Below are 25,606 nucleotides of genomic sequence, written 5' to 3' on the forward strand. Positions count from 1 at the left end.
CGCGTGGCAGTAGTGCTATGCTTAAAATAATGCAGATCCAGTCCATCAACTTCAGGTAACGTTCACATCAACCATCAGGATGAGGATCATTTTAATCTCTGTGATTTTGAGCATGAAATGATTGCCGATGCCAGATGGGCAAGCTTCAGTGTTTGTAACTGATAATCTCCTGGGATTTCCACAAACAGCAATCTATAGAGCAGTGTTTCTCAACCCTGGTCCTGAAGACACCCTGCCCTGCACATTTTAGTGCTTTCTCTGCTCCCAACACACCTGATTCAACTAATCAGCTCAGTTGCAGGTGGGGTGTTAAAGCAGGGAGTCCATTCAAATGTGCAGGGCAGGGTGCCTTCAGCACCAGAGTTGAGAAACACTGCTCTGGATGGTGCCATAAAGACGCCTTGTTGGTGAGAGAGATCAGAGGAGAATGGGCAGACTGGTTCGAGTTGATAGAAACTCGACAGTAACTACTACAATTGTTGTGTCAGGTTCCATTTCTGTCAGTCCAGAACAGAAAGCTGAGGCTGCAGTGGAAACAGGCTTATTAAAAATGGACAGGTGAAGGCTGGAGAAATGTAGCTTGGTCTAATGATTCTCAATTTCTGCAGATGGTAGGGTCCAGTCATCTCTTGAAAGACCACTCATCACTCAATCTGAAGCCAATTTGAGTACTGTTGCTGATCATGTGCATCTCTTCTTGGCCACAATTTGTCCATCTTCTAATGGCTACTTCCACCACAGTAAGACACCATCTCACAAAGCAAAGATCGTCTCAAACTGGTTTCATAAACAGAGGACCTGAATCCAATAGAACACTTTGGAATAACGTAGATTGGGAAATTTAAAGCATTAAATTGGTCTTAAAAATTCTGCGGGTTGTTTTGAGAAAACAGTTTTTCACTTTTTCTACACAATTGGATTCTGGCAGTTTCCTTGGAACAATAGAAACAGACCAATTTTTTAAAAATATTTTGGAACATATGAGAATTTTTTGTGACAGTAACACCATAAATATGCACCAATCATCCTCAAACATCAAAACCACCTGCCTAATATTGAGCGGGACTGAGTAGGTCCCGCTTGTGCCGCCACCAGTCGAGGCATGGACTCTACAAGGCCTCTGAAGGCTCCTGGTGGTATCTGACACCAAGACGTCAGCAGCAGATCCTTTAAGTCCTGTAAGTTGTGAGGTGGGGCCTGCATGGATCGCATAAATGAGCCTTAGATGCCCATATGACCTTCTCGCCAGTTCACAGATTGTCCTTTTTTTGGAACACATTTGATAGGTACTGACCACTGCATGTCAGAAACACCCTACAAGACCTGCCCTGTGTGGCACTGTAGATAATTAATGATAATCAATCAATTCTTTTTTTTTTTTTTACTTTAACTGAACTAATGTTATGGCTGATGACTATGAATGTTCAGATCATGGGCTAGAGAGATACACAGAATTCTTGAGATTACATCACTTTACATTAATTCATATTCAACCTGTTGTAGTAGCGGAGAACTGACTTCCCTATTGAATACTGTCATCTTGATTGCACCATGCGATACAGGGAGTCCAACTAAATGTATCATAAAATTAAAAATAAAAACATATTTTCCTTTCATAGCTGCACCTACAAACTTGGGTCCAAAATTATGTTTTGATGTCTGTGTCTGATCCAGTCACAGATAATCAATCTCATGTGAAGAGACGTCTGAAGAGATTTGGATCTCTATTGTGTGTGTTTTTTGTCAGACAGAGATACAACCAAATATGTGACGTGAAAGCAACAAGAGCCTGAGCAAACAGGAAGGCAAACATTTGATGTGTTATTACGGTAAATGCCACATCATCATCATCATCATCATCATCATTAATGTCATCATCACATTTCGTTTTTTTAACTGATCAAACCATATGAATAAAACGTTTAAAATTCACATTAGAAATTATATATTTAAAAAGAACACGTAAACAAAATAAATGCATTTAAATAAATTAATCTATTAAATAAATAAAAAAAAGAATTGCTCTTTATACAACAGTTAGTTTATCTGCTGGACGTGAAGGGGTTAACTGACTACCTTCATTCACTACATGGACAGGCGAGTACAAGTTCATTCACACATACAAACACAACGACACTCATTTCCATTAATTCACGCAGGGCTGTTCTGTTGTGTGTGGCGCTACACCTGCACAAACAGGTCTCAGTCCTCCAGCAGGTCATGCATGGCGAGCTCTTCGCGTGTATCACAGTTCCGACATGTCTGTGCGCTGCGGCTGATAGCGGTTACTCACCTTTGCTCTCTGGTTTGATCTCAAGGTTGGTATTTATTTTTATCACCAGCGCCAGCATGAAAACACAAGACGAACCGAGGGAAAAAAGGCACTTGCCAAAGTCTATGTTACCTGATTTCCCCCTTAAAAGCTGCACATGAACGACAGAACAGCTCCAAAAAAAAAAAAAAAAAATAAGAATAATACAAAAATGTGTGTATTTATATATATATTACTGGACACGTGTAAAATGATGCTACAGGACGACAGACAGTCCGCGCTTTTGTTATGGTGCTGATCGGGGTGGAGAATCTGACCCAGCATTCACACTTTACTTACGCCATCTAGTGGACAGACATAATACAACTCTCTCTCTCTCTCTCTCTCTCTCTCTCTCTCTCTCTCTCTCTCTCTCTCTCTCTCTCTCTCTCACACACACACACACCAATAACATATAAAATATATGGGGAAGCAAATAAATATATATGAGCAAGCTACGTTTCTGAATTGTAACTCGGGGTGCCGTTAAACATGTAAAACCTGACTTCTTGGTGATTAACATTAACGTTTTAGTAAAATTAGAACAATGCTCTCAATGCTTGAGATTTCAATTCATTTCTAATGTTATTAATGCACACCTAGGCTCACTTAGGCTTGCGTTTATCTGTTTATTTATTTTAATTAATTAAGTATTTTTCTTAATAACATAATCCAAGAAAATAGAAGAAAATGTGGGGGCAGTCCATCCTCGTCTTTCTCGAAAAAAAGCGCTATTCTATTGGACGATAGCTCATCAATAACTCTCGTCCTGCCAGCTGATTGGTTCGCGTGCCCGTCCATTACGATGTCACGACTGACGATTTCCGAGTCATCGTTTGTGGCGCAAAAATGGCAGAGGACAGCATCCCAGATCCTTGCAGACCTCAGATGTTTTTATTCGGTGAGCTCGCCACAGGAGATTTCGTGTTGCATAATCATATAAATGACCCAAAGGGTAGCTGGAGAGGAAACCCCACAGTGCAGGGCACAGGGAACTCGCTAGCAAGCTAGCTAGTTAGCTTGCAGGTAGCGATAGCTAGCTAGCTAGCTGTGTCTTTGTGTTTTAATCCAATTATTTAACATAAGCGTGCATGCACTTTCAACACGCGTGTTTCACGTCTTTACTAGCAGTGTCTAACGCTATATTACTGCAGTCAAAGTATAGCATACACATAGGTAGCTAGCTGACTTTGGTTATGTTACTCTTACTGTTATTGTGGCATTGTAACTCAGACCTGCAGCCAGGATCTCGTGACAGTGCTAATGTATACGTTTCTGTCGTATTTCCCCCTGTTTTACAGGGTGTGTGCTGAAGTCTGATAAAAAGGAACATAAAGTCGAGGTAGACGACGATGAAGCTGACCACCAGCTGTCACTAAAAGCGGTATGACCAGTGTTCAGATTGTCACAAATCTGCATGCTGCACCGAATGTTACACTACTCTGTGTTTGCAATGATTTGGGTGCAATCCAAATCCATCTGAGATCATGCAGCAGAGCTCCTGCATGTTATAAGGTCCAAGTTGTGTGTGTGACATCTTTTCTGTTGCTTACATGTTATCTCAGGTGTGCCTGGGAGCAGAAGCAGAGGATAAGTTCCATACTGTGGAGATAGAGGGAGTGACCTATGATGGCAAGACAACCAAAATCCCGCTTGCTGTACTGAAGCCTTCTATTCTACCTTCTGTAAGTGCTTTATTCTGCAATTAGTGACAAATGGATACCTATTGGATAAAACATCATAGATTTAGACTATACAGACAGTTATATAGTATTACATAGTATTGTAGATATATATAGTCTATACAAGTTAGATGTGGTCTTTTCTGCTTGTCAACAAGCATTAAGCCTTGAATACTTTATTGTTTACTGTATTTGCTAGACAGTCACTGGGCTAGTAAGTGGCCTTCTGTTGGCAGTTTAGATTATAAGGTGATTTTTTTTTTACTCTATAAATAAAAATACATTTATTGTAGTCTTACAAAAATAACTGAACAGTCGTCTTCTGGATGAGTACAGGTCATTCTATAGAATAAGTAAATATCTTATTTTTGTCATTAAGTCCAGTTTGTTTTGAAAGCTCAAAAGTAAGAACAGCCATAACAGCCTTGTATGTCTTTAAAATAATCATAATTAAAGTATAAGACAAACGTGGATTACTATTTCCGATACTTTAGGCGTGTTTTAGTGGAAAGTGGCAACCTGACTGTTTTTGTTGTGTAACAATATTTAACTCGTTAACTTATAAATGTCAGTTTTGATGCTTTATTACATTCATATTACACTGTTATGATTGCCCTTTGCAAGAAATACCATTTCTGTTATTGCATAGCCATGTCTGCTTGTTGAGATGTGTGGGGGGGTTTTATAGTTCTGGAAGAATGTGCCTCATAAAAATTCCTGCTTTGCTGAAGCTGGTCGAGTCTTGATTGACAGATTGTTTCAGGGCTGGGCCAGGACACTGTTGCATCATTGGGACAAGGAGCAAAATCTCTCCTTGACGTCATTAATCGCACCCCTATTCAACATCTATGGAAAATATGACTGATTCCATAAGTGGAAGGAATGTAATGCTCAATGGCGCTGTGCTAACAAAGCAGGCTTTACATTGCACACTTGTCTGTTTGTGCGGACGGGTGAGAGCGTCGTTAGTACACAGAGCCTTTGTGTATGGGACAGAAATTTTGTCTTTAGCTTATTGCACAAAATATGACCTTTCATGGTTTTTTTTTTCCTTCCTTGGCCTGGTTCATGCGAAGTGAGAGCATGGAACATGGACCGTCTCATGCTGTGGGCCAACACATCTCTTGGACGGGCTTTAGAAGAAGAATCAAAAGCTGAATGTAATAAACCTAAATTACAAGCTTCTGTTACTTCTGTCCAACCCTTTCTCAGGAAACAGTTAGTTCCTTTCTGTTTAAAAACAGATATGATGTGCTGATTTTGGACGACTGCACTGGGTGTCTTGCCATTTAATGTAATTACACAGCTGTCATTTAAACATTAAACAGAACATCCTCACATGCCATCAGCTGTTTACATCCGGTTGCTATGGACGCAAATACGGATACTTGAGGCTGCGGAATGTTCATTCATAATCTGGCTGCGCCTCGAAATTCCAGGATTGTGCAACAATGTTCCGAGGAGAAGTTTGTTTAGCTTTAAGCCTATCTGAGAATTACGGGTATGTAATGTTCAGAATGCACCGTGCCCAAGCGTTTTTGCTAGTGAATCCCTCAGGTATGTAAAATTGAAAACCATGAAAGCATGAAAGCAGCAGATGATTTTGGTGTTCGGTGATGTTATAAGCCTTTGCTGGACAGTTGGATTAAGTGATCTTGTCTTTGTACTAAAAACTATTTAGGGCTTATTCTGAGACACCATGTTTGTTGTAAGTTTATATAGATAAGATTCTTATGGAAGATCCTTTACGTAAACATCCTCTAAATCCACAGCTGCAAATGTACCAAAGCTGAATAACTTGTTTAAATGATCCCACATGTGTCTCAAAAAGGATTCTGTGGTATGAAGCTGATAATCCCTTAACTCTCCATCTTGGATAAGCATGTATTTATGTTCTAGTTGAATAATGATATCCCTGTTTTGTGTGTTCTCTAGTTAAGTTTAGGAGGTTTTGAAGTCACTCCTCCAGTCTCGTTCCGCTTGCAGTCCGGAGCTGGCCCAGTCTACATAAGCGGACAACATTTTGTTAGTAAGTTCTTGTCTCTCCCAAGATAACTTCCCAAGCGTGGTAAGCTGTTGTTCAAGGCATTTTGTATGAGTCCATATACACGATCAGATCTCTTTTTAATGTATGTGTTTAGGTGTGAAAGAGTCTGATGATGAGGATGAAGAGGAGGAGAACAACACATCACCAGTGAAGAGACCGTCCAGCTTGGCCCCAGGGAAAGTACCACAGGTAAGCAAATTTGAGCTAGATGTTGGGATGTTTTTGGTACCTGGACTTACCCTGGAGTTTTTGTAACTAAGCACAATATTAATATCAGTATTTGTTAAACACAGCAAAATGTTTTATAAACCTGTACACTATATAGACAATATAGTATAATATATAGTATTGAGGGACCTGCTTATTTACTGTTTCTTCTGAAATCAAGGTTATTTAAAAAAATGTTGGAAGAACTGTTTCTACTGCCCAGATCATCCCCAACTCATCCCAAAAATATTGGATGGAGCACCATCGTTCCAGAGAGCACAGTTTCGCTTCTCCACAGCTTAATGCATCTTGTAGCCCACGCCTGGCATTTGACATGGTGCCAATAGGTTCATGTTTATCTCCTCCAGACAGTCCTATTCTAATGGCATTACTTCTCTATGGGGAACAAGCTGTGTGTGTGCATTTGCACATCTGTGTCAACTGTGGGTGCAACTTAAAGTAGCTAAATGCATTCAATAGAAGGGGTATGTGGAAATAATGTATATGTATAGAAAAGCATTTTATTAGATCAGTACTCAGCATGTTCATGAATCTCAGGAGTGTCTGCTATATTTTCTGTAAACAAATCACAAGTGTTCATTCAGCCTGAATAATCAGCTTATTAAAAGACAAATGACACTGAATAAGACACACAGTGTCATTGATGTGGGTCCCCAAAACTGTTAAAGTTACTAACAGCACTCCCTTGTGGACAGTCTTGCTCAATGTGGCCAGTGTAAATGCTAGGCGTTTCGCCTCTAAAACAGTTTAATAGAGTACAGTAGCATAGAGGTATGGAAGAGAAATGAAAAACTGTGAAATTTAGATCTGGTAGTGGAGTTTTAATCTTAGGGCTTATTATTGAGTAATTACTATAAATCTACAACACTTGATTCAGTTAACTGATAGAAAAGATTCATTAACTGCTATATTTGATTCAGTATCTGCTAGAAATAATTAAGTAACTGCAAAAACGAGTCAGTGACTACTCTAAATGATTCAGTATCTACTAAAAATGATTAAGCAACACTCATTAATGATTCAGTCACTTATGTATTTTGAAGGCAAGGAATGGAATGGGCCCACAAACCGTTAGGATTTAAAAGGTGAACGATGGAATAATTACATCGGAATTAAATGTGACCTAAAGCCATCCTCTTCTTTATCATCCTCTTTCAATTATTAGCAGGAAAATAATGCATACTTTTTTGAAGGTGTTTGCTACTCTTATTTCAATGATGCAGTGTTGGTCCGACGTTGGATACTTTATTTTTTCCAGAAAAAACTCAAAATGGACTCAGATGAGGATGAAGATGATGACGACGAGGAAGATGACAGTGAAGACGATGAGGATGACGATGACGAGTGAGACTTTCTTTTTTTCTCTTAAATTGTCTGTAAGAAATGTTGAAAGACATCTTACCTGCTCAGAAAACACAAGGAATTGTAGGTAATGCAATTTTAATGCATGTATTGCTTTATGATTTACTGTATGTTTGCTGTCTTGATAGATGCTCTGTTTTGTGCGTTTTAGGGACAACGAAGATGAAAAAGCTGTTGCAGAGAGCCCAATGAAATCCCCAAAGAAAGTAAGTGTTTTAAACACTTGTCAGGAAAAGGGGGGAGGGGTACTGCTTATACTCTGCTTTACTGTGAGAAAAAGGAGTATTGTGAGTGGCCAGTAGGTGCCAGTATCTGCGTTGGACCAGAGAGAAGAAGAGAAAGTGGTTGAAAGAGAGTGTTAGAATGGAGTTTGGGGAAAAAGACTCATTCTTACCATTTCAACACGCCCATTATAAACTCATAATCGTTCCATTAACGCACTATGTTTGATCCGTACGCCCATTTGATTGCTCTCATTGCAGTGTCCAGCGTAGTAAGTCATGCCTGTCAAACTGCAGACCTTGAAACTTTTTTATTTCTTCCCCTGCCTGTTCATATAATCTATGAGATGATGAACTATGTTTAATATTTGTCTATATAAAGTTGACTTAACTTTACAGCCACTTGGACAATCTTCAGAGCTGTGTGTTTAGTGGAATGGCATACTTTTAATGCAGCCCCTGCACCCATCTGTTTTTTGAGCCATAAGTATTCTGTCTGCATAACAACTGCTGTACTCTGTAATCTGGCTAAATGCCTGCTGGCCAGCCAGACGCATGAAGCAGGTATCTGCACTTTATACTGTAAAAAAGCAAGTCGCCCAGCACGGTCTGAGACCACTCAACACCCTTTCTTGTCTTCTCTTCTCATCTCTCACGCTCTCGCTCTGTCCATTCCCTCTTCTCTGTTCATTCCTTCTTGTCACCTGGGCTCTTTCAGCACCTGGCCTTTGTGTTTAGACAATGTGTTAATGTCATGTCTAGGAGGTGGGATTGTGTGGCCTAAATATGGTCCAGACTTTGCAGAGTGCCTTTTGAAAAAGCCGCATGTTTTGTTGTTTTAAATGTATACATGTTCCTAATAGGACTGGGCGATATGGTGAAAATACGAAAATCATAATATTTAAAAACATTTTCACGATACGCAATAGTTATTACGTGTAGCGACTGATTTTTAAAAACTACTATTCAGATACTTTTCCATACTAAATAGTGTTTTTATTCAACATCCTCTGCACTTTATCCAGTTAATACAGTCTAATTACACTGTCAGTGATGAAACCTGCTGTTGAATAGTGTTTAAAAAGCACTTATATTATCCTCAGTATGCTCAGAGTAGAATATTATGTATCACGATAACAAAATTTATAACAATACGATAAAATATCGTCATATTGCCCAGCTCTAGTTTCTGTGGCTTTCTTAGCAAATTTAAGTTTGGGAAAACTTACGTTGTTGGTAGCCTCCACAATATTTCCTAAATTGACATTTTTTACACTGTAGAAACCGGAAGCTGAAAACTGAAAACTTAACTGTCTTCTTCTAGATCTTTAGACAATTGCTTAGAGGAGCCCATGGTTGCTGTGTGTTAGCACAAGGTTTGAAGAGTCTAAATTTACATGTGCTTAGGGCCTATGTGAATGTGAGACAGAAAAGGGGTTAAAGGGGGGTATGTTCTGTAAAGTTGTTGAAATTGTTTTTGTGTGTGTATGCGTGTGTGTGCAAGAAGATCAAAGGCTTGGAAGTGCATACCTGCTTTGTGAGTTTTCACTCCTGCCCTGAGGGGGGGATGACAGCTGAACACTGCTGTCACACACTCATTTAACACATTCTTTCTCTTATTTCGTTCTGATCCCTCCATCTCTAATCCGTCTTTCTCTCCACTTCTCTCTCCTCATTTCTCTCTCTTAATTTTGGCTTCTTCCTTTTACTCACTTGTTCTTGTCTGTTAAATACTCTCTCTCTCTCTCTATCTCTCTCTCTTTCACACTCTCTCTCACTTCATCGTCCTCCACAGGGCTGAGGAGTGACGGTATTGTATAGGGCCCTCCAGGCCATGACTCGACAGGCTACACACTCCACAAATTACCGAACACTTTTATCACTCCTCACTGACAACCTCCCTAAAAAGATCATAAGAGAGTGTTCAGTTACACAGATAAAGCATGAGTCAATCAGAGCCACAGGAAATTAGGGCCTCTGTCACAAGCACTGTCCGACAGGCAACAAGCAGGGCCGCTGAGGGCTTTTTTGTTTCTGGCGCAGGGGCTGCAGCTAACGATTATATGTGTAATGGATTGATCTGTTGACTGTTTGATTGTTCTCGAATCAGTTTTGCCTTCTTTAGTTTCCTCTTGTTTTGCTCTTCACAGCACTGGTATATGGTACATTGAAAAGAAGACGTATTGCCTACCGTGTTCCCTGTGGTGTATTACAGTCTGTCTGTGAAAGACCACATGGCTTATTTGAACATTACAGAGCAGGATTCTTAATTGAATACATTGTCCTTTTATCGCAATCAATGTACTGGCGACCAATCAGCTTTGTAACCCCATCTAATGCAGATTTACCTTATATAGTCCTGGAAGGTTATGATGCACTCTCTCTTTCTTCCCAGGTCACAGAGAAAACCAAGAGTGCGGATAAACAGAATGGTTCTCCAGGGAAAAAAGACAGCAAATCTGAGAAGCCTCACAGCCAGGTTGGTGAACTAAAGCCAGTCGTATATATATATATATATATATAGTAGTATATATTTGTTGGAGTATCTTTTATTTTTTATTTTATTTAACCCCCCCCCCCCTCTTTTTAACATTATACTTTACTCTCCTGCTTTATTTAACGTTAAGGAGCTGCATGAATGTTCCCAGTTTAAAGTGACAAAAGTATAGCAATTTGTAAAGTATAGTTACAAATATTTTTAGCTCCATAAACATTATTTTTAACTCATTGAATACACTAAACGTTGATTATATTTTATAGTTCTATATATCCATTATATATTATATATTTTATATTTATAATCAAGATCAGGGTTTTCTTTTAAATATACAAAAACTGCATATATAGTTATGTTTTATTATTTTCTAGATTTATTTATTTAGTTTTATTCAGTTTTGGTCTAATTTAATTTAGATTTTTCCCTTTGAAGCCCCTATTGTCACTATTGGGTGAAATCGACCAGAACAGGTCAATGTATGTAAATTAAATTAGTAATTTTCACTGTTTTCAATGTTCATTACACTAAACCCACCAAAACAGGTTTCTTGCTCCAAAAAATATTTTTCCTATATTTTTAATATTTATTATTTTCCTGTATTTCTTTTTTACTTTGAAATGGCTCTGTTCGCCCTGTGATATAACATAAAGGTTAAAATATATGTATATAAAATATGTATATATTTTTAATGATCAAACTTGTTAAGAGTTTCGAAGGTAAGCTTCTAAAATGATCCGTTTAAATAGTTAAATTACTAGAAATTATGTCTAATTTAATAGAATTAGACATGTAGAGTGATTCTGTTTTTGATTCTACATTTTGCTTTTTATCTGTGACATTAACACATTGTTTTATCTGAGTTTTTAGAATTTCATTTAAGAACATTCATGAATTTTAAAATTGGACAAGATGTCTGAGGTCTTATGCTGCACTTGTTCACCAGTGTCTGTTAATGTTTAGTCTAAAGCACCAAAAGCAGTGGCTAAATCAGACTAGCAATGGTCCCTTTGAAAATAATAATGAATACAGCAATTTAAAGCTCAAACTGATTAGCGAACATCAAGCCAAATCTTTCTTAGACACAAAGGTCCCAAATCCACAGAGCTGTTATTTATAGTCTTTTGGTGATAGCGGGTCCAAAATACCTTAGTACACTTAATCAGGAGTACTAAACAGAAACTGGCTTGACATTTTAAGCACAAAGAGCGTTCAGTGCATGGAAAAGGCTGAAGCTATCCCGTACTGTTTTCCCAGGCGAGGAAATCGCAAAGCGTTCTAAAGAGCTGCTGGTGGCTTGGATCCCAAAACATCCAATTTAAAGGGTCGTTTGCGGCCCGCTCTTAAAAACCAACTCGTCTGCAAGCCCCAGAGCTCTGGCAGAGTGACTGACTGTCTGGATCTAAAGTGTGTGTGTGTGTGTGTGTGTGTATATATATATATATATATATATATATATATATATATATATAACATGCTAGACTTCATCTTCATTTAGGTGCAGGTACGAACTGGTGTGAGACAACTTTACATCGAATTGTGATATTGCTAAGTTTTAATGGATACACAGAGCAGATGCTCACTTTAATAAAGACCCTGACATTCTTTTGGAAGCTGTGATGAGATCTGAAAAGGTGCCTTAATGACCTTCAAGCTTTTTGTGTTAAACAAGCCAAAGCTGTTAAATTACCCTGGTCACCAATGACCTGAAATGGGCAGTTAATTTGAGATGAAAAGAGAACAAACAAACGAAACAAAGACTACACATTTTTCTCAAAGATGAACAGATTTTTTTACCTGTGGAAATCACCCCCTCAGGACAGACTTGGCCTCTATTTAACTGCATTTGGACCCCCTTTACATCTTATGTGTGTACATGCGTGCACACAGCCATACATACACACCAGCCAGCTCCTCTTCCTTAACTAATCTGGCTTTGTATTGCTCTTGGTGTCAGTTCACTTGACCTAACGAAAAAAAGGCCAACTTAGCACCTTATTAGCTTAAGAGATGCTTGTCGTGAGGAGTGCTAATTACCTGGTACAGCCTGGGGCAGTCTATGTGTCTTTAAGTGTATGCACACTCATGTGTACTTACATGTTCAATGTTTGGTTAACTATATTGTAATTCTGTGTCTTGATGTAGGATAGTTTTTTTTTCTTTTTTCTTTTTTTAAACTCCAAAGATTAGAAACTTCATCCACATCTGAACCTCTGCTATGCACACACACACTTAGACACCCCCCTATTTCCGGTGGGCCACTCCTCTGCCATTAGTCCTCATTAGCGCTTGGTGTTTGATGTTGCTGCAGGCCCTAAGGAGAACGGAAACGAAGTGCTCTGTGATTATAGCGCGACAGACGACCTTTTCCCTAACACTCAACACCCTCTGCTGCACGACCTATCAGACCACTGAGCTGGATAGTTGTTTAGAGCACTGCAGGACAGCTACATGAGGTTCCACAAATAATGCAGGTGCTTTATTTAAGCATAACGTGCAGTCTCACCGGTTCGGACATGCACTTCAGTACAAGAGCCTGTGGAACACATTTGATCAAAGATCTGAAGCATCATGCTTGGTTTACAGGGCCTCTTTCCAAGTGGAACTGGGTTTGAGTTAGGAGAGAGTGATGCATAGCAGATGATGCATGATGTCTCTGTTTCTAAACAGGTGGGAGGCTTGAGAAATGCATATCATCTGCTGTCTGGTGATTGCAACACTTCTGGCTAATTTAAATCAGGAATCTCTGCAACTGGCAGGCCAGATGTGAAATGGTTTAATGGACAGCAGTCAGCACCCCTGCTAAAAAAACAAACAAAAAACAGTGCTTAGGATTAGCATGTAACCTATTAGTAATACCTTTATTAAAAACACCTGCTAAAAAAACAAACAAAAAACAGTGCTTAGGATTAGCATGTAACCTATTAGTAATACCTTTATTAAAAACAAACAACTTTGGGCTCCCTTCATCAAAGTTAAGTAGTTAAGTGAGTAAAAAATTGACCTAAAAAGGCTAATATTTTTAGCAAAATTACTTTTATTATTATAATTGCATTTTTTTATTTCTGTCTTATTCAGTTTGTCTTCTGTATGTTCAGTATCTATTAACGTGGCATGTACCACAGCTTGCAAATGCTTTACAGAGTCTAAATTCTTGTTTGGGGGGTTTTCAACTGTTCTTCCTGGCAAAAGCCTTCAATTTCTGAGGGATTCTTTGGCGGACTTGTGTGCACTGCTCTTTTAAAATCTATCTACGGATTATCAATGATGTTTAGGCTCAGAGGATTGTGAGGGCCATGGCAAAACCTGCAGCTTGTGCCTCTTTGATGTAGTTCATTGTAAATTTTGAGCTGAGTTTAGGATCATCAGCATTATTCTGCTGTAGAAGCCACCCGCTTTTTTTATTTTCAGCTTTTTCAAAGATGCTTGCAAAATTTACTGGTGTTTAATGGAATCCATTCTTTTTAATTTCCTTAATTTACTTAAAAGCTATTACTGTTAACTACTATTAACTTTTATTAAATAAAATAACTTTCAGTAGTTACTAGCGAGCTGTAAAGAATAGCTTCTCCTCCAAGGTTTTTTAAATTTATGACCTCCTGTGGCCGTGCTTGGCCCTTTAGATTTCTTCAAACATGGAGCATTGCAATATCTGCCTTGCTTGAACTAAGAAAACCTCCCTCGTTGCTGTCGTTCATTTTCTCTTGACCTCACTGTTTTTTGGATTGGCGTAAAGAGATTCCGATTGGCGAAGGAATTTCGATCACGTTGCTGCATATCGGATAGGTATTGGATTTTAGTACAAAGTATGAAATTGGCCCAAATCTTTAAAAAAAATCAACATTTCTTGCCATGCACACTTCCATACAGATAACATATCTGTGTCACATATGTTGAACAATACCAGATTTTGGTCGCTTTTACCTGCTGTGTAAACGTTGCCTAAGTTAACAACTAGCAGAGCTCAAGCTGCAGCTACTTGTATAACAGACATTCACTGGAAACATATAAGGCAGGCTTTATCAAGATGCCCTTTGGTTTAGCTTTACTAATGAAGTAAATTGTCCACTGCTCTGTAACTCTTTCCTACAATGCACACAGGCACAGAATCGTAGGGTTGGTTGAATCGGGTGATTTGGGTAGTCCGTGTTACTGATTGCTGGGTTTAAAAAATAATCATTGTTTAAGCTCTAAAGTTGTGCTTGCACAAAGTTCTGACTTCCAAAACGCCTACATAAATTGGCATCCAGCGGTGTCAAAGAGGACATACTGACGTGTCTTGGCTGTGTGTGTGTGTGTGTGTGTGTGTGTGTGTGTGTGTGTGTGTGTGTGTGCGCGCGCATCAGCACTGAGAATGGACGATTACATCAAATGGTGGCGTGCTAGTCATTAAGTGTTGTCCCGTGGCATCTGTAATCAGCGTCTGGCGCAGATTAAAAAGCTGGCTGCACTATCTGCCTATCAGCGGTCTCTGGTCCACAGCTGTCCTCTCCCAAGAAAAAAAAAAAAACACACCCAGCTTTATAATGACTACACCACACCGGGCCCATGGCCTATAGCCAGCATTGAGGGAGCATATGTCTGTCTGTCTTTGTGTGTGTGTGTGTGTGTGTGTGTGTGTGTGTGTGTGTGTGTGTGTGTGTGTGCGTGTGCGTGCGTGCGTGCGCGCACATGCATTTGTCCTTTAATTTGATACCTTTTGATCTGTGACACACACGTCAGTCTTTAAAGAGGAAAAAGAGGGCAAGACAATGATGTGGTAGACGTTCCTTCAGGTTTGAGCTTTGCTTCGAAATTGAACGTCGAAGGTTATTATGTTGGTTTAGCAAAGCAAGTGAAGACATTAGGGCTTGAGTTGCTTCCCCGTAATCGATTGTCATGCTCTTTCTCTTCCAATCCCCTCATCTCCCTGTTGGAAAAACAAGACTCTGTCCATCACCCTGCAATCAGAGTGGATTCCAGGCTGTGTAGCATGTATGGACAGGCTATCGCTTGTGTAACACACAGCACTTGTGTGTGTGTGTATGTGTGAACCTTGCCACATGCAGATTGTATGTCTGCTCATGTGCAAGCCGGGCAGTATGTTACATTTGGGATGAATTGTCACATTTTTAGAAATTCTAGCACACAAGCTTGTATTCTAGCAGAATTTAGGAGTAGCCTATAAATAACGAACGCCTTTGTGTGATTGTTTGTTCTGTTGGTCTCTTAATCTCCTTTCACAAATGCATGTTTACCCAGGAATTTTACAGTAATTTAAACAGTAAGGGGCTGTGTGTGAGTTTAATGACTTAGTACAAATCCTGAGAAATTACCGCATGGACATTATGATAAAATAGAGTGAAGTTTAGAAAATTTCTTTAACTTTTTTATTAGAGAGGAACCTAAAAAATGAAGAATGAAATAAAAAGGTTGGAATAAACTTATAAGATTCAGTCAGTTATATTAACCATTGACTACAGTGTCAAAATGTAACACTAAACAGACTGTTTGAATGCTAATAGTGTTCTACAGAAAGCTTTTTGCCAAGAAACACTTGTGCTTCCAATTTAAAAATAAGAGTACATACAATCTATGAGCACAACCCCCTTTTCTTTATTCCTCCTTTAATTAATACAGCAGATTTTTTAGATATTGTCCGACACTGATAACTTAAACAGTCATTTTTAATCATTTAACATGCATTATATACTTTTCATGCAGCTTCTTCATTTTCTGTCTTTTATTTAATTAACACACCACATCTTTGTCAGCAGTTTATTTATCAGTTTAGTTTCACTTAAGCCTTGGGTACACTACACAACTTTTTTTTTTGTAGCAGATTATAAAAAGACCCAACTGAGTTTTTCAGATTTTTATGGCGAATTTAAAAAAAAGGAAAATAGGAATCACCTAATCCACAGAGGTTGGCTTCTTATACGAAAAGTAACATTAAAATGCTAAACAGCTTAAAAATGCCACTTTTGTTTCTCAGTTTTCTGAGGCTGTTGATGGGGCCATTCTAACTAGTATACACTACTAGATTTTGCTCAGAGGTGTTTGAAAAAAATCAAATGTTTGATATGCTTTGACTGGTCCGACATGCGATCGGGAGGCCTTCACACTACTTAGTTCTCTCTCCAACTGTCAACTCTGCCTTGTAATACTGGGAAAAAGTCTCACTATTTCATTATCAATTGAGGCGGCGTTACACACACATAGCAGAACTGCTGAATTTTCAGCTTGGGGTGCACTAGCTGGGTTTGGGACAGCAAAAGTCTAATTTATCAGCATTAAGTAGCTGTTGTTGGACAAATCACTTGTTTTCGCAATATGCTACAAGACTCAGCATACACACATGAACTATTGAGATATTTAGAGTAATCAGGCATCAACTAAACTCAACTAAACCAAAGACTTGACAGCTATGCACCTTTGTTATTAATGCGGCTAGGTGAAGTTTAGTTTCCTGGGGGAAAAAAAAAGTTTTGTAAAGTAAAAGCGTATTTTGATTCTAGAACTTGTGTGTGTGTGTGTGTGTGTGTGGCCACATCTAAGCAAAAGCAATGGGGCATAGCTGGAAAAACATAATTGTGTGATGCTTTTGTTTTTACAGTCCAGTTTGGATTCAGAAAGCCTTTCATGCTGAGGATGTCACGTCCTGTTTACTGAAACTTTAATGTCAAGTTTGAAGGCGTGCATCCCAGTTAAATACCATCCGGGTGTTAAGGTCGCAAAAGCCTGAACGTTCTCTCCTGGGTTATATCTCAGTAAAATACTGTGGTTTGAGTCTGGGACTAAGACTATTTGAGTTGTTTGTAAACCTCAGTTCAAGAGCAATTCAATATTATCAGTATCATGATATACACACATGAACAGAGACACACAGAGCTGTGTTGTATTCTGATCACATCTGAGACACTGCAGTTAGTGGTTTCTCAGTAATGGTAATAGTACCTGAAGCGGAACGATGTGCCCCACTGCTGCTCTCTGTTTCTGTGCTGTTATAGTTGTGATTATATGAGTCTTGACCCCTTTCACACACTGTGGCGTTGGGAAATGAGGATGCCGACACTGGAAAAACAACCCCTTTTATTCCTTCTCTTGGCAAAGAGTCCCTTCCCCACTCTGCTGCTGAACGGTTTGGGCTTGTCCTCTCCTGCTTGGAAGCAATAAAAGGATAATTTGTACCCCGCCATATTTATCAGAAGGTGCTGTCATGTCATTAGTGGAGAATTCGGTGCCCCTTTTTTTTGCTTTAATCCGACTCCAGTTCTCTTGCTTGGGCTGACTGGGCCATTAGTTAATAGAACTGAATGGAGCACGGTGCTGTTAGGCTTAGATTGGGTTCTGTGAAGAATTCCAGGCAGCACCACTTTCCCAGTCTCTGCTAGGAGGTTTTCTCAATAGAAATCTGGAATCAGGTTGTTGTTCATGTTGAGAACAGGACAGATGACTGATCAACAATGTCACATAGAAGTTTTTCTTTTGGCAACGCTGCCTTTTGGTATGTTTTATTTTACAGACTATGCCCTACACTGTAGATTAGGATTAAGTCTTGTCCTAAACTGCACAGCTGAATGGATCCTCAGTTGTAAGCACATTGTAGACAAAGAGTAAACTTTTTAGGCATCTAGGTGATGCTGTATGCGTAAACAAGTGACCCTGCTTGTATTTTCATGAGCACTGTACTGAGATGTAACTTCTTTTTTTTTTTTTTTGCAGGTTCCAGCGAAAGGGAAAGACAAGGCTGCACCAGGGCCTTCTGGAAAATCTCCCGGCAAGCCCAGCATAAGTGAGGTCAAGAACAGACTAGAAACAGCAGCTAAAGAGGTGCGCAAATACACCCATTTATACTTTACTTCCTCTGACTCGGTACTGGCAACGCTCACCTGTAATTAAGACAAGTTAACAATGACTGTTTCCCCTGAAGCTGTTTATTTCCCCTGAAAAAAGTGCTATTCAAAGGTAACTGGTGTTTTTTGCTGATAGTAGTCATCACAAGGTTTTAGATTTAAAATGGTTTTAGTGTGTTACCCTTTTGGCATGAGGTTTTTCACCCTGTAGCTTTTTGAATTGTCAAGATCGCATACAGTTGGTTGATCAGGTTATGTAAAACCTTTTGTTGTTCAGATAGACATGAGAAGCTAAAGCCTTGCTTATTCCAGATAATTTATAACTCCTATTAAAACGTGGCCAATAAAAAAAGTGAGACACAATTCTGGCATTAGTATTAATGGACATTGGTTCTATCACAACAGACAGTGTTCTTTACTTGTGCAACCCCAGGTATGTGACATAAGGGCAGGAGGGCAGATGAGATATATGTGTAAGATGTGGTTTGGTAATTAAAATTTATTAACCACTCACATTACTCATTTCATGATTGTTTCTCTTTACTTAAAATCACTTCCTCACTACCTCAAAATCAAGAGCAGAGAGGGAAAGCACACTCCTCGTGAGTGTGTATTAGCTCGGGGCTAGCATAACTAGCTTGTAAAGCCTGCAACTGGCAGGTTATTCTAAAATATTGCACATGTTTTTTGTCATTCAAATATTTATTGCTCCATGGCTTTTCAGTTCTCATAATAATTTGCAATAAGTAAATGCTCAGTCCAGAGCATTCTTCTGAATTTAAGTGTAAGAAGAAGAATATGGGATTGTCTTAAAAAATAGAATATAGTCCACTGTACTTATCCCACTGTATCCTACCTAAGCTAATGGATTGTGTACAAACTGTATTAAAGAAATGGTTCCAAGTGTTTCCCCTGCCATCCATATGTCTCGCTCGCATGCCTTCAGTCTTTTGAGGCACAGTTATACTCTTCCAATGTCCTAAAGATGATTCTAGCAGCTGTGGTAATGCCTACGATGATGAAAGGATGCATTAGACATTTGTTAGTTTAGTCCTATCCCAACAAAGTCTTGGCGATCGTGGGATAGTACAACCAATTTAACTAAAATCTGCCCAAAACATGCTTTTTCAGGCACTTCTATGACAACTGTAAAGCCTGTCATAGAAACCATACTTCATTACAATATAGTCTGACATCACTAACATGCCCTGCCATGAAATGGGCTGATTTGGATTTGAAGTAAAAAGGTTATCTCTCTATATGTGTTAGCAAACGGAACTAATGCTTCCCATTAGCGCAGGCCAGTCTTGTGCTAATGCTATTCAAATTGCATCATTCCACTGGGCCTGCTTCGGGATTAGCCACCAGTGTGGGCCAGCCAGCTCACTTCCTCAATCAGCCCGCCACACGCTGATCAGCGCTGACCTCCATTGACCACGAAGCACACACGCAGTTGGGCGTTGATGCCCCTGGCCAAATGAGAAGATCTCCAGAGAGGATCAAAGTGATGGTGACGATGACAACTGCACATGTAGATCCTTGTAATCATGGTAATCATCCTTGCCATCACCTTGATCCTCAAGTGTGTGGCTGATTCTTTAGGCATTAGAGAATCCTGATTCTGAAGGACCGTGCTGATTTTATCTACCAGCACTGCGCTACTCTGGAGAATATCAGAACGTGAGCTGATTATTAGAAAACGTGTCCATTCCATCTGGACCTATGTGTATTTTTTTTTTTCTTCCTGTGCTGCTTTCTGTACATCATAACAGTAATAAAGAATGAAGATGTTTGGATTAGGAATACAGCATTAGATGGAATTGAGTTTATGTAAGCGTATGTAGATATAGATGTCTTAGGCTGTTTACGTCAGCAGTCATAGATAAGGGGAACTGAATTAGACCGTAGATATAGCAAGAATATCAGCTCAGTACGGGCAGTCCAGCAGCCCGCATTTGACCCTATTCATCAGCAGAGTGATGACTTGGATGTAATTCAGTGAGACCTCAAAGCTCAGCAGAGGGACAGAGGTGTTGAAAATGAAGCTTTTTTTAAATGTTTCCCCCCACCCCCTAACAGGGAAAGCCATTTCCAAAGACGGAACAGAAGTTTGAGAACTACGCCAGAAGTTCTTTCAAGATCTCAGACAAACAAGTAAGTATCTTCGTCCTCCCAGGTTCTTCTGGTTGGTCTATTCCTAAACATATGTATGCCTCTTGCAGTTTTGACGTCAACAGTTCATCATCTTGGTAAAGAGGTCTGTATTAAAGAAACGACTGAACTCACTCCACTTGAAAGGCCGCGCTGCCTTCTGCGCAAAAGTTGAGTAGGCTCTCAGACAAGAGTGCATCTTGACTTTTTTGCAGCCAGTGGGGCCACGCGCTAAAGAGCGTCTGACAGGGCCCGTTCCTCCCTCTGTCCGTTCTCTTGGTCTGTTCATTTCTCCAGAGCAGTTCAGTGCCTGCGGAGCAGTGGATGAAATATGCCTAAGGCTTCCCCTCTCACAGCACAGAGGGAAGGGAGGAGGGAGCTGCCAAGGCTAACATCTCTATTTGTGATTTAGTGGCCTCTCTCTTTCTCTCTATCTCCCTCTCTCTGTCTGTCTCTCTGTGTCTCTCTATGTTCTCTGTACTTTGTAAAGTGTTTCTTGTGCTCCCTAATGAAGGAACTGGATGGAGGTATGCTGTTGGTACCAGGCACTTCAGCAGCTTCAAGGCCTCTCCGACTTACAGCTAGATCAGAGATAATCAGTATTTGGATGGGCTTTCCCACTTCAGGGGGAAAAAAAATGAAGATGAGTTTCTTTAGTGTAGACTGCTGCACTGCACCAAGCTGGCAGCTAGACATACAGTAAAACCCTCGGAATCTTTGAATCTTGGCATCTTGGCTTTGGCATTTTGAGGGTTAGTTATTACACAAGAGCAATTATAGTTGGAGCCTATGTTTTGTTTTGTTTTCTATTTCTAAATCATTACATAACTAATATGACCCATCTGAAGTGAAGTCTGTACCCCCAACTCTTCAAAAGAGTACAGCCCAACCAATTCACAGTCCCCTGTATATTTGGGACATTAGTTTTGGGACACTTTTTGTTTGTTTCAAACTTACTCATGTACTCAACGTACATGAGATTAAAGTTAGATGTGATGAGAACTGATACTTGATACCTGATACCAAACCAATACCGAAATTCAAAAATTGTGACGGTACTGATTTTCTGTGGAACCTAAACTACCCCACCCGTCATCCATACAGAAGATGTAATTTCTCTGAAACTGTCAGGGGCAGCACAATAACCCTACATGTGTAGGGGGAATAAGTAGGAAGGTAACCATAACAACACCATGTGTGACAGTGACGCTTTTGAGTCGTGATTAGGGATCCATATGCACTCATTGATCATTATTAAGTAAAAAGGACTGGTTTCTGCTCTGTGTCAGTCTAGTACATGGCCAAAATAGTGCATTCATTCATGTGCATTTAATAGAGCCACATGGTGGGCACGCTCTAGGAGCTCTCTGATTGGTGATGCCACGCTCCGAAAACAGGTGGAGGATAAAAGAGGCCCACCTCAGACTTTCTGAATTACACCTGGGTGAACTAGTCTGCTAAATGTGAGTCGCAAAGACTCCAAAGACCATTCACTCGACTTGTACTCCCAAATATGAGGCTTTATCCTCTAAATGTGTGTGATTTGAGTCTTAGTTTGCTGGAACGTTGTCTGTACTTTTAGACGCAAGTTTTAAGCATCAGTACTTTAGTGTCAGTTAGTCAACAGCCCCTGCCTTGGGCTGTTTGATACTGTCTGTATTTGTAACCGAGCTAGCTAAGCAAAGGTTAGCTTAGCGTGTGGGCTGCAGAACCAGCACCGTGCAGCATGACATGGTTTACAAGCCACATAAACGTTGAACCATCTGCAGTACTTGCGCAGCTTCCGCTACTTGTGCTCACTTGGTTATAGTACATACCGCAGTGATATTTTGAGATGGTATGAGTATGAAAAAAGTGGATATTGCCCATCCCTACCATACATCTGTCCAAAAAATCAGAAACACTCTTCATGAACAGAAATCCAGGGGCACCTGTATCTGTAGCATGACCACGATTAAGGTTGGTGATTATTTTCTGGACATGTCATATCAGGCAGTAATGCTACTGGACTATAAGCCTTCTCTGACCCATTAAGCTCTTTAAGATCACTTTTCATTTCCATCTGACTCAAGCAAATACCAGTGTTTAAGTCAAATTAGCATGACTTGTCTCTGTTTAGATCACTGTCCGTTTCTTTTCTTTTTTTTAAATAATGCATATACTGTTGCAGGTGTCTATATGCATATGTAAGTGGTGCACAGGGTACATCTAACAGTATGTTTGTGTATGCATGCACAGGATTTGTACGTTTGTATCTGTGCGTATGCACGTGTTCAAGGAGGGGCACACACTGTGTCAGCTCCATCTATAATGAGGTTCGTGTGATGATGCATTGCGGCCTCAGTGTAACAGAGCATCCATTAGTGCAGCAGAACCATGTCATTCCAAACTCTGAGCAGAGCAGGTGTACTCTCTGATGGAGAACGGGTGGTGTGTGTGTGTGTGTGTGTGTGTGTGTGTGTGTGTGTGTGTGTGTGTGTGTGTGTGTGTGTGTGTGTGTGTGTGTGGAACCAGCTCTGGAAGCACTTTGGTCCAGGCAGCAGGCAGAGATATGAGACATGTCTGTCAGAGAGAGGCACTAGTCATACGTTCTGGTATGTACAAGTCTCGCTTGCCCGCCCTCCTCTCTCGCGCGGCCCCTGTAATCCCCCAGGCGTGCGCTAATGTGGATCTTTTTAGTCAAAACTGAGTCATGCTGCTCTAATTATTAAGCATCTTAATGAGTCGCCACATGAGAGGGACCCATTTCCAGTCCAGCTAACTCATCCTTTCTCTCCCTCTTTTTCTCTTTCTACCCCCTCCCCCCTCTTTCTCTCTCTCTCTCTCTCTCTCTCTCTCTCTCTCACTCCCCTCCTCTCCCCCTTTCTCCCTTTCCCTCTCCATTTCTCTCCTCGCAGGTGATCAAAGACCTTTGGAACTTTGTGCAAACACTGAAAAAGTAATGGCAGCATTTGCAGCTCTCCCTTCCCCTCCCTTTTCGTGTCCCCCCGTGTACCAGAAGACTAAGGATATCCAGTGACTGCCTTCAGCTGTGAATTCTGGCCTCTTCCACTGGAATGGAATCCGTCCACTCTGCTCTGCGCATAATGAGACAGTTTAGGGTAGAAAAACACAGACTAGTGACAGGGAGATCATGATCATCGTTTAACCTGATCTGCAGCAGCTGAAGATTCTCCACAGTGGTGGTCAGCGTGGTAAGACAGCTATAAAGTATTAAGGATAGTTTGAGTTGAAATGTGATACTGTAAAATGCATCGTTTAGGTAGTTCTAGTATAGGCAGTAAATTGAGACTGGCCAGTGTGATCCTGGTTAAATTTGTTTAATTTAGGGAAGAATGTCCAGGTTAGCGTTTCGCACTACAGTACCTGTTTCTGGCCAGCTTGTTTTGGTGTTTTTCTTTTTTTCCCCAGTTTTTTTCTTCTCCAGGTTATGCTCATTTCTGTAAATAGTGCTATTCATTTTAATGTGCAAACATGGCAGCTGAAAGATTGCTGAAGATTCTGTCTGGTCCTGCGCATTCCGTCTGGCTCGAAATGTTCCGTCTGACTGAGGATTCCGTCTGCCTCACAGTAGGCCTTGTAGCTCTGAGGATGCCGTCTGGCTGCGGTTCCATAGCTCCCCTGTCTTTTACACGCTGCAAATTGGAAATGACGGTGAGCTGAGCCTCTCTCATTGCCTAAGAACTGGAGTCATAAAAAAAGTGATCATTTAAAATGGTCCTGTTGCCAGAAGATGACCGTGAAAGATGGTTATTGGCTGAAGTTGCTCCTATAACGCTTTGACTCGCAGCAGTTCTAGCAGCTAATGTGCGTTTTATTTGCCCATTTTCTAGCAATTCTTGTATTTTATTAATGCAATCTGTTTTTGATATTATTGAAACATTTATTTTACTGTCATTTTTCAGCTATACCCAAATTCTTTAATTACATTAACACTACCTTCTTGTTTGTACACTCTTTGTCCATTGGATCAGCTCCGCCTCCCATATAGGAGCGCTTTGTAGTAATCACATAATAACAGACAGGTAGTCCATCTGTTTCTTTGCATACTCTGTTAGCCTCCTTTCACACTGTTCTTCAATGATCAGGGCCCCATAGAACCACTACAGAGCAGGTCTTGTCTGGGTGGTGGGTCATTCTCAGCACGGCAGTGACACTGATTGACATGATATTGGTGTGTTAGTAGTGTGTTGCGCACTGGTACGAGTGGACACAGCAGTGCTGCTAGAGTGTTTGAACACTGCATCCACTCACTGACCCCTCTATTAGATGCTCTTACCTGGTTGGTCCACCTTGTAGATGTACAGTCAGAGACAGAAGTTCTGATCTGTCATGGTGGTCATGCTCTAGTCCTTTATCAGTGGTCACAGGATGTTGCCCACAGGACGCTGTTGGTTGGATATTTATGGTTGGTGGACTGTTCTCAGTCCAGCAGCGACGCTGAGGTGTACTACCTCCAGCAGTATTTGGGAGATGAGGATTCCTACTCTGTGGCGGTCCTGACCAGTGAAGAACATGGTGAAAGGAGGCGAACAACGGACTACAGTCTGTAATTATAGAACTATAAAGCGCTACTGTATGGTACGTGGAGCTAATATAATGGATGACGAGTGTAGAAGTGAGGAGGTGGTGCTTATGTTTTGGCTGATTGGTGTAAAATTGTATTATGTTTTGCTCACCTATGATGTTTCAAAAGGATTTTGAATGTAAATGCTCTTTTGCTTTTAAGTGATTTTAAGAGTTAACAAGTGAAATAGCTTGTACTCCAGTCACGTCCTAAAAAAAGCAACACAGCTGTAGCTTTTGAATCTAACTAATGAGTCAGAGTCAGTGTTTCTAATCGTGGCACTAATAGGGTACATCATTTTTAGTACATTACCTGATGCATTGTTTTTGCTCTCCCAGGTGTGCACATGCTTGCACACAAACAGACCTTAGCATCTGGACAAAACCTTACTGACTGAGTCCAGGTGCATGTTGCCTAAGAGATGGCCTAAGCCAGTTCTGCTGATGACTGACTGCTATCTCTGCCGTGTCAGAGTGAATGCCAGGTCTATGAAACTGATCTCCGATTCATCTACAACAGCCACTCCGAGTTGTCGGTGTAAAACATACATTACGTTGAGTTTTGTGTGGTTTGTTTGGTGTAGTACTGCTTTTACAGTACTAACTACTGTATTGTGCAACAGCTGAACTTGTTCAACATATCCATGCCTGTTTTTTATTAGAAATATATTTCCCTGGAATGAAAGGAATAAAGTGAAACTGACCCAGA

The 25,606-nt window shown here is 40.2% G+C and overlaps 1 protein-coding gene across 2 annotated transcripts; it reads left to right on the top strand.

Annotated features, from left to right (window-relative positions):
- The first annotated feature begins 3,133 nt into the window (after positions 1 to 3,133).
- npm1b (nucleophosmin 1b) lies at positions 3,134 to 25,606 on the top strand. 2 transcript variants are annotated; one of them, XR_011977923.1, is made up of 12 exons: positions 3,134 to 3,212; positions 3,613 to 3,695; positions 3,877 to 3,996; positions 5,929 to 6,022; positions 6,135 to 6,229; positions 7,527 to 7,612; positions 7,782 to 7,836; positions 10,247 to 10,330; positions 18,050 to 18,157; positions 20,260 to 20,334; positions 23,229 to 23,985; positions 25,237 to 25,606. XR_011977923.1 is itself a non-coding variant. In XM_072664019.1 (11 exons), the coding sequence occupies exons 1-11, from the start codon at positions 3,161 to 3,163 to the stop codon at positions 23,271 to 23,273; spliced, it is 897 nt and encodes a 298-aa protein (XP_072520120.1). In that variant the 5' UTR covers positions 3,134 to 3,160; the 3' UTR covers positions 23,274 to 25,606. The 2 variants fall into 2 exon arrangements, 1 of the variants encoding a protein (XP_072520120.1); XM_072664019.1 differs by having other exon boundaries at positions 23,229 to 25,606.

This window comes from Salminus brasiliensis, chromosome 19 (assembly GCF_030463535.1).
Source record: "Salminus brasiliensis chromosome 19, fSalBra1.hap2, whole genome shotgun sequence".
NCBI classification, from domain to species: Eukaryota; Metazoa; Chordata; class Actinopteri; order Characiformes; family Bryconidae; genus Salminus; species Salminus brasiliensis.

What these genes read in the sequence shown, in the direction of transcription:
- npm1b (XM_072664019.1), top strand. Translation starts at nt 3,161, where the DNA reads ATGGCAGAGGACAGCATCCCAGATCCTTGCAGACCTCAGATGTTTTTA. An exon ending in ACCTCAGATGTTTTTATTCG is followed by an intron (nt 3,213 to 3,612) that starts GTGAGCTCGCCA and finishes CCTGTTTTACAG; the next exon opens with GGTGTGTGCTGAAGTCTGAT. An exon ending in GATGAGGATGACGATGACGA is followed by an intron (nt 7,613 to 7,781) that starts GTGAGACTTTCT and finishes TGTGCGTTTTAG; the next exon opens with GGACAACGAAGATGAAAAAG.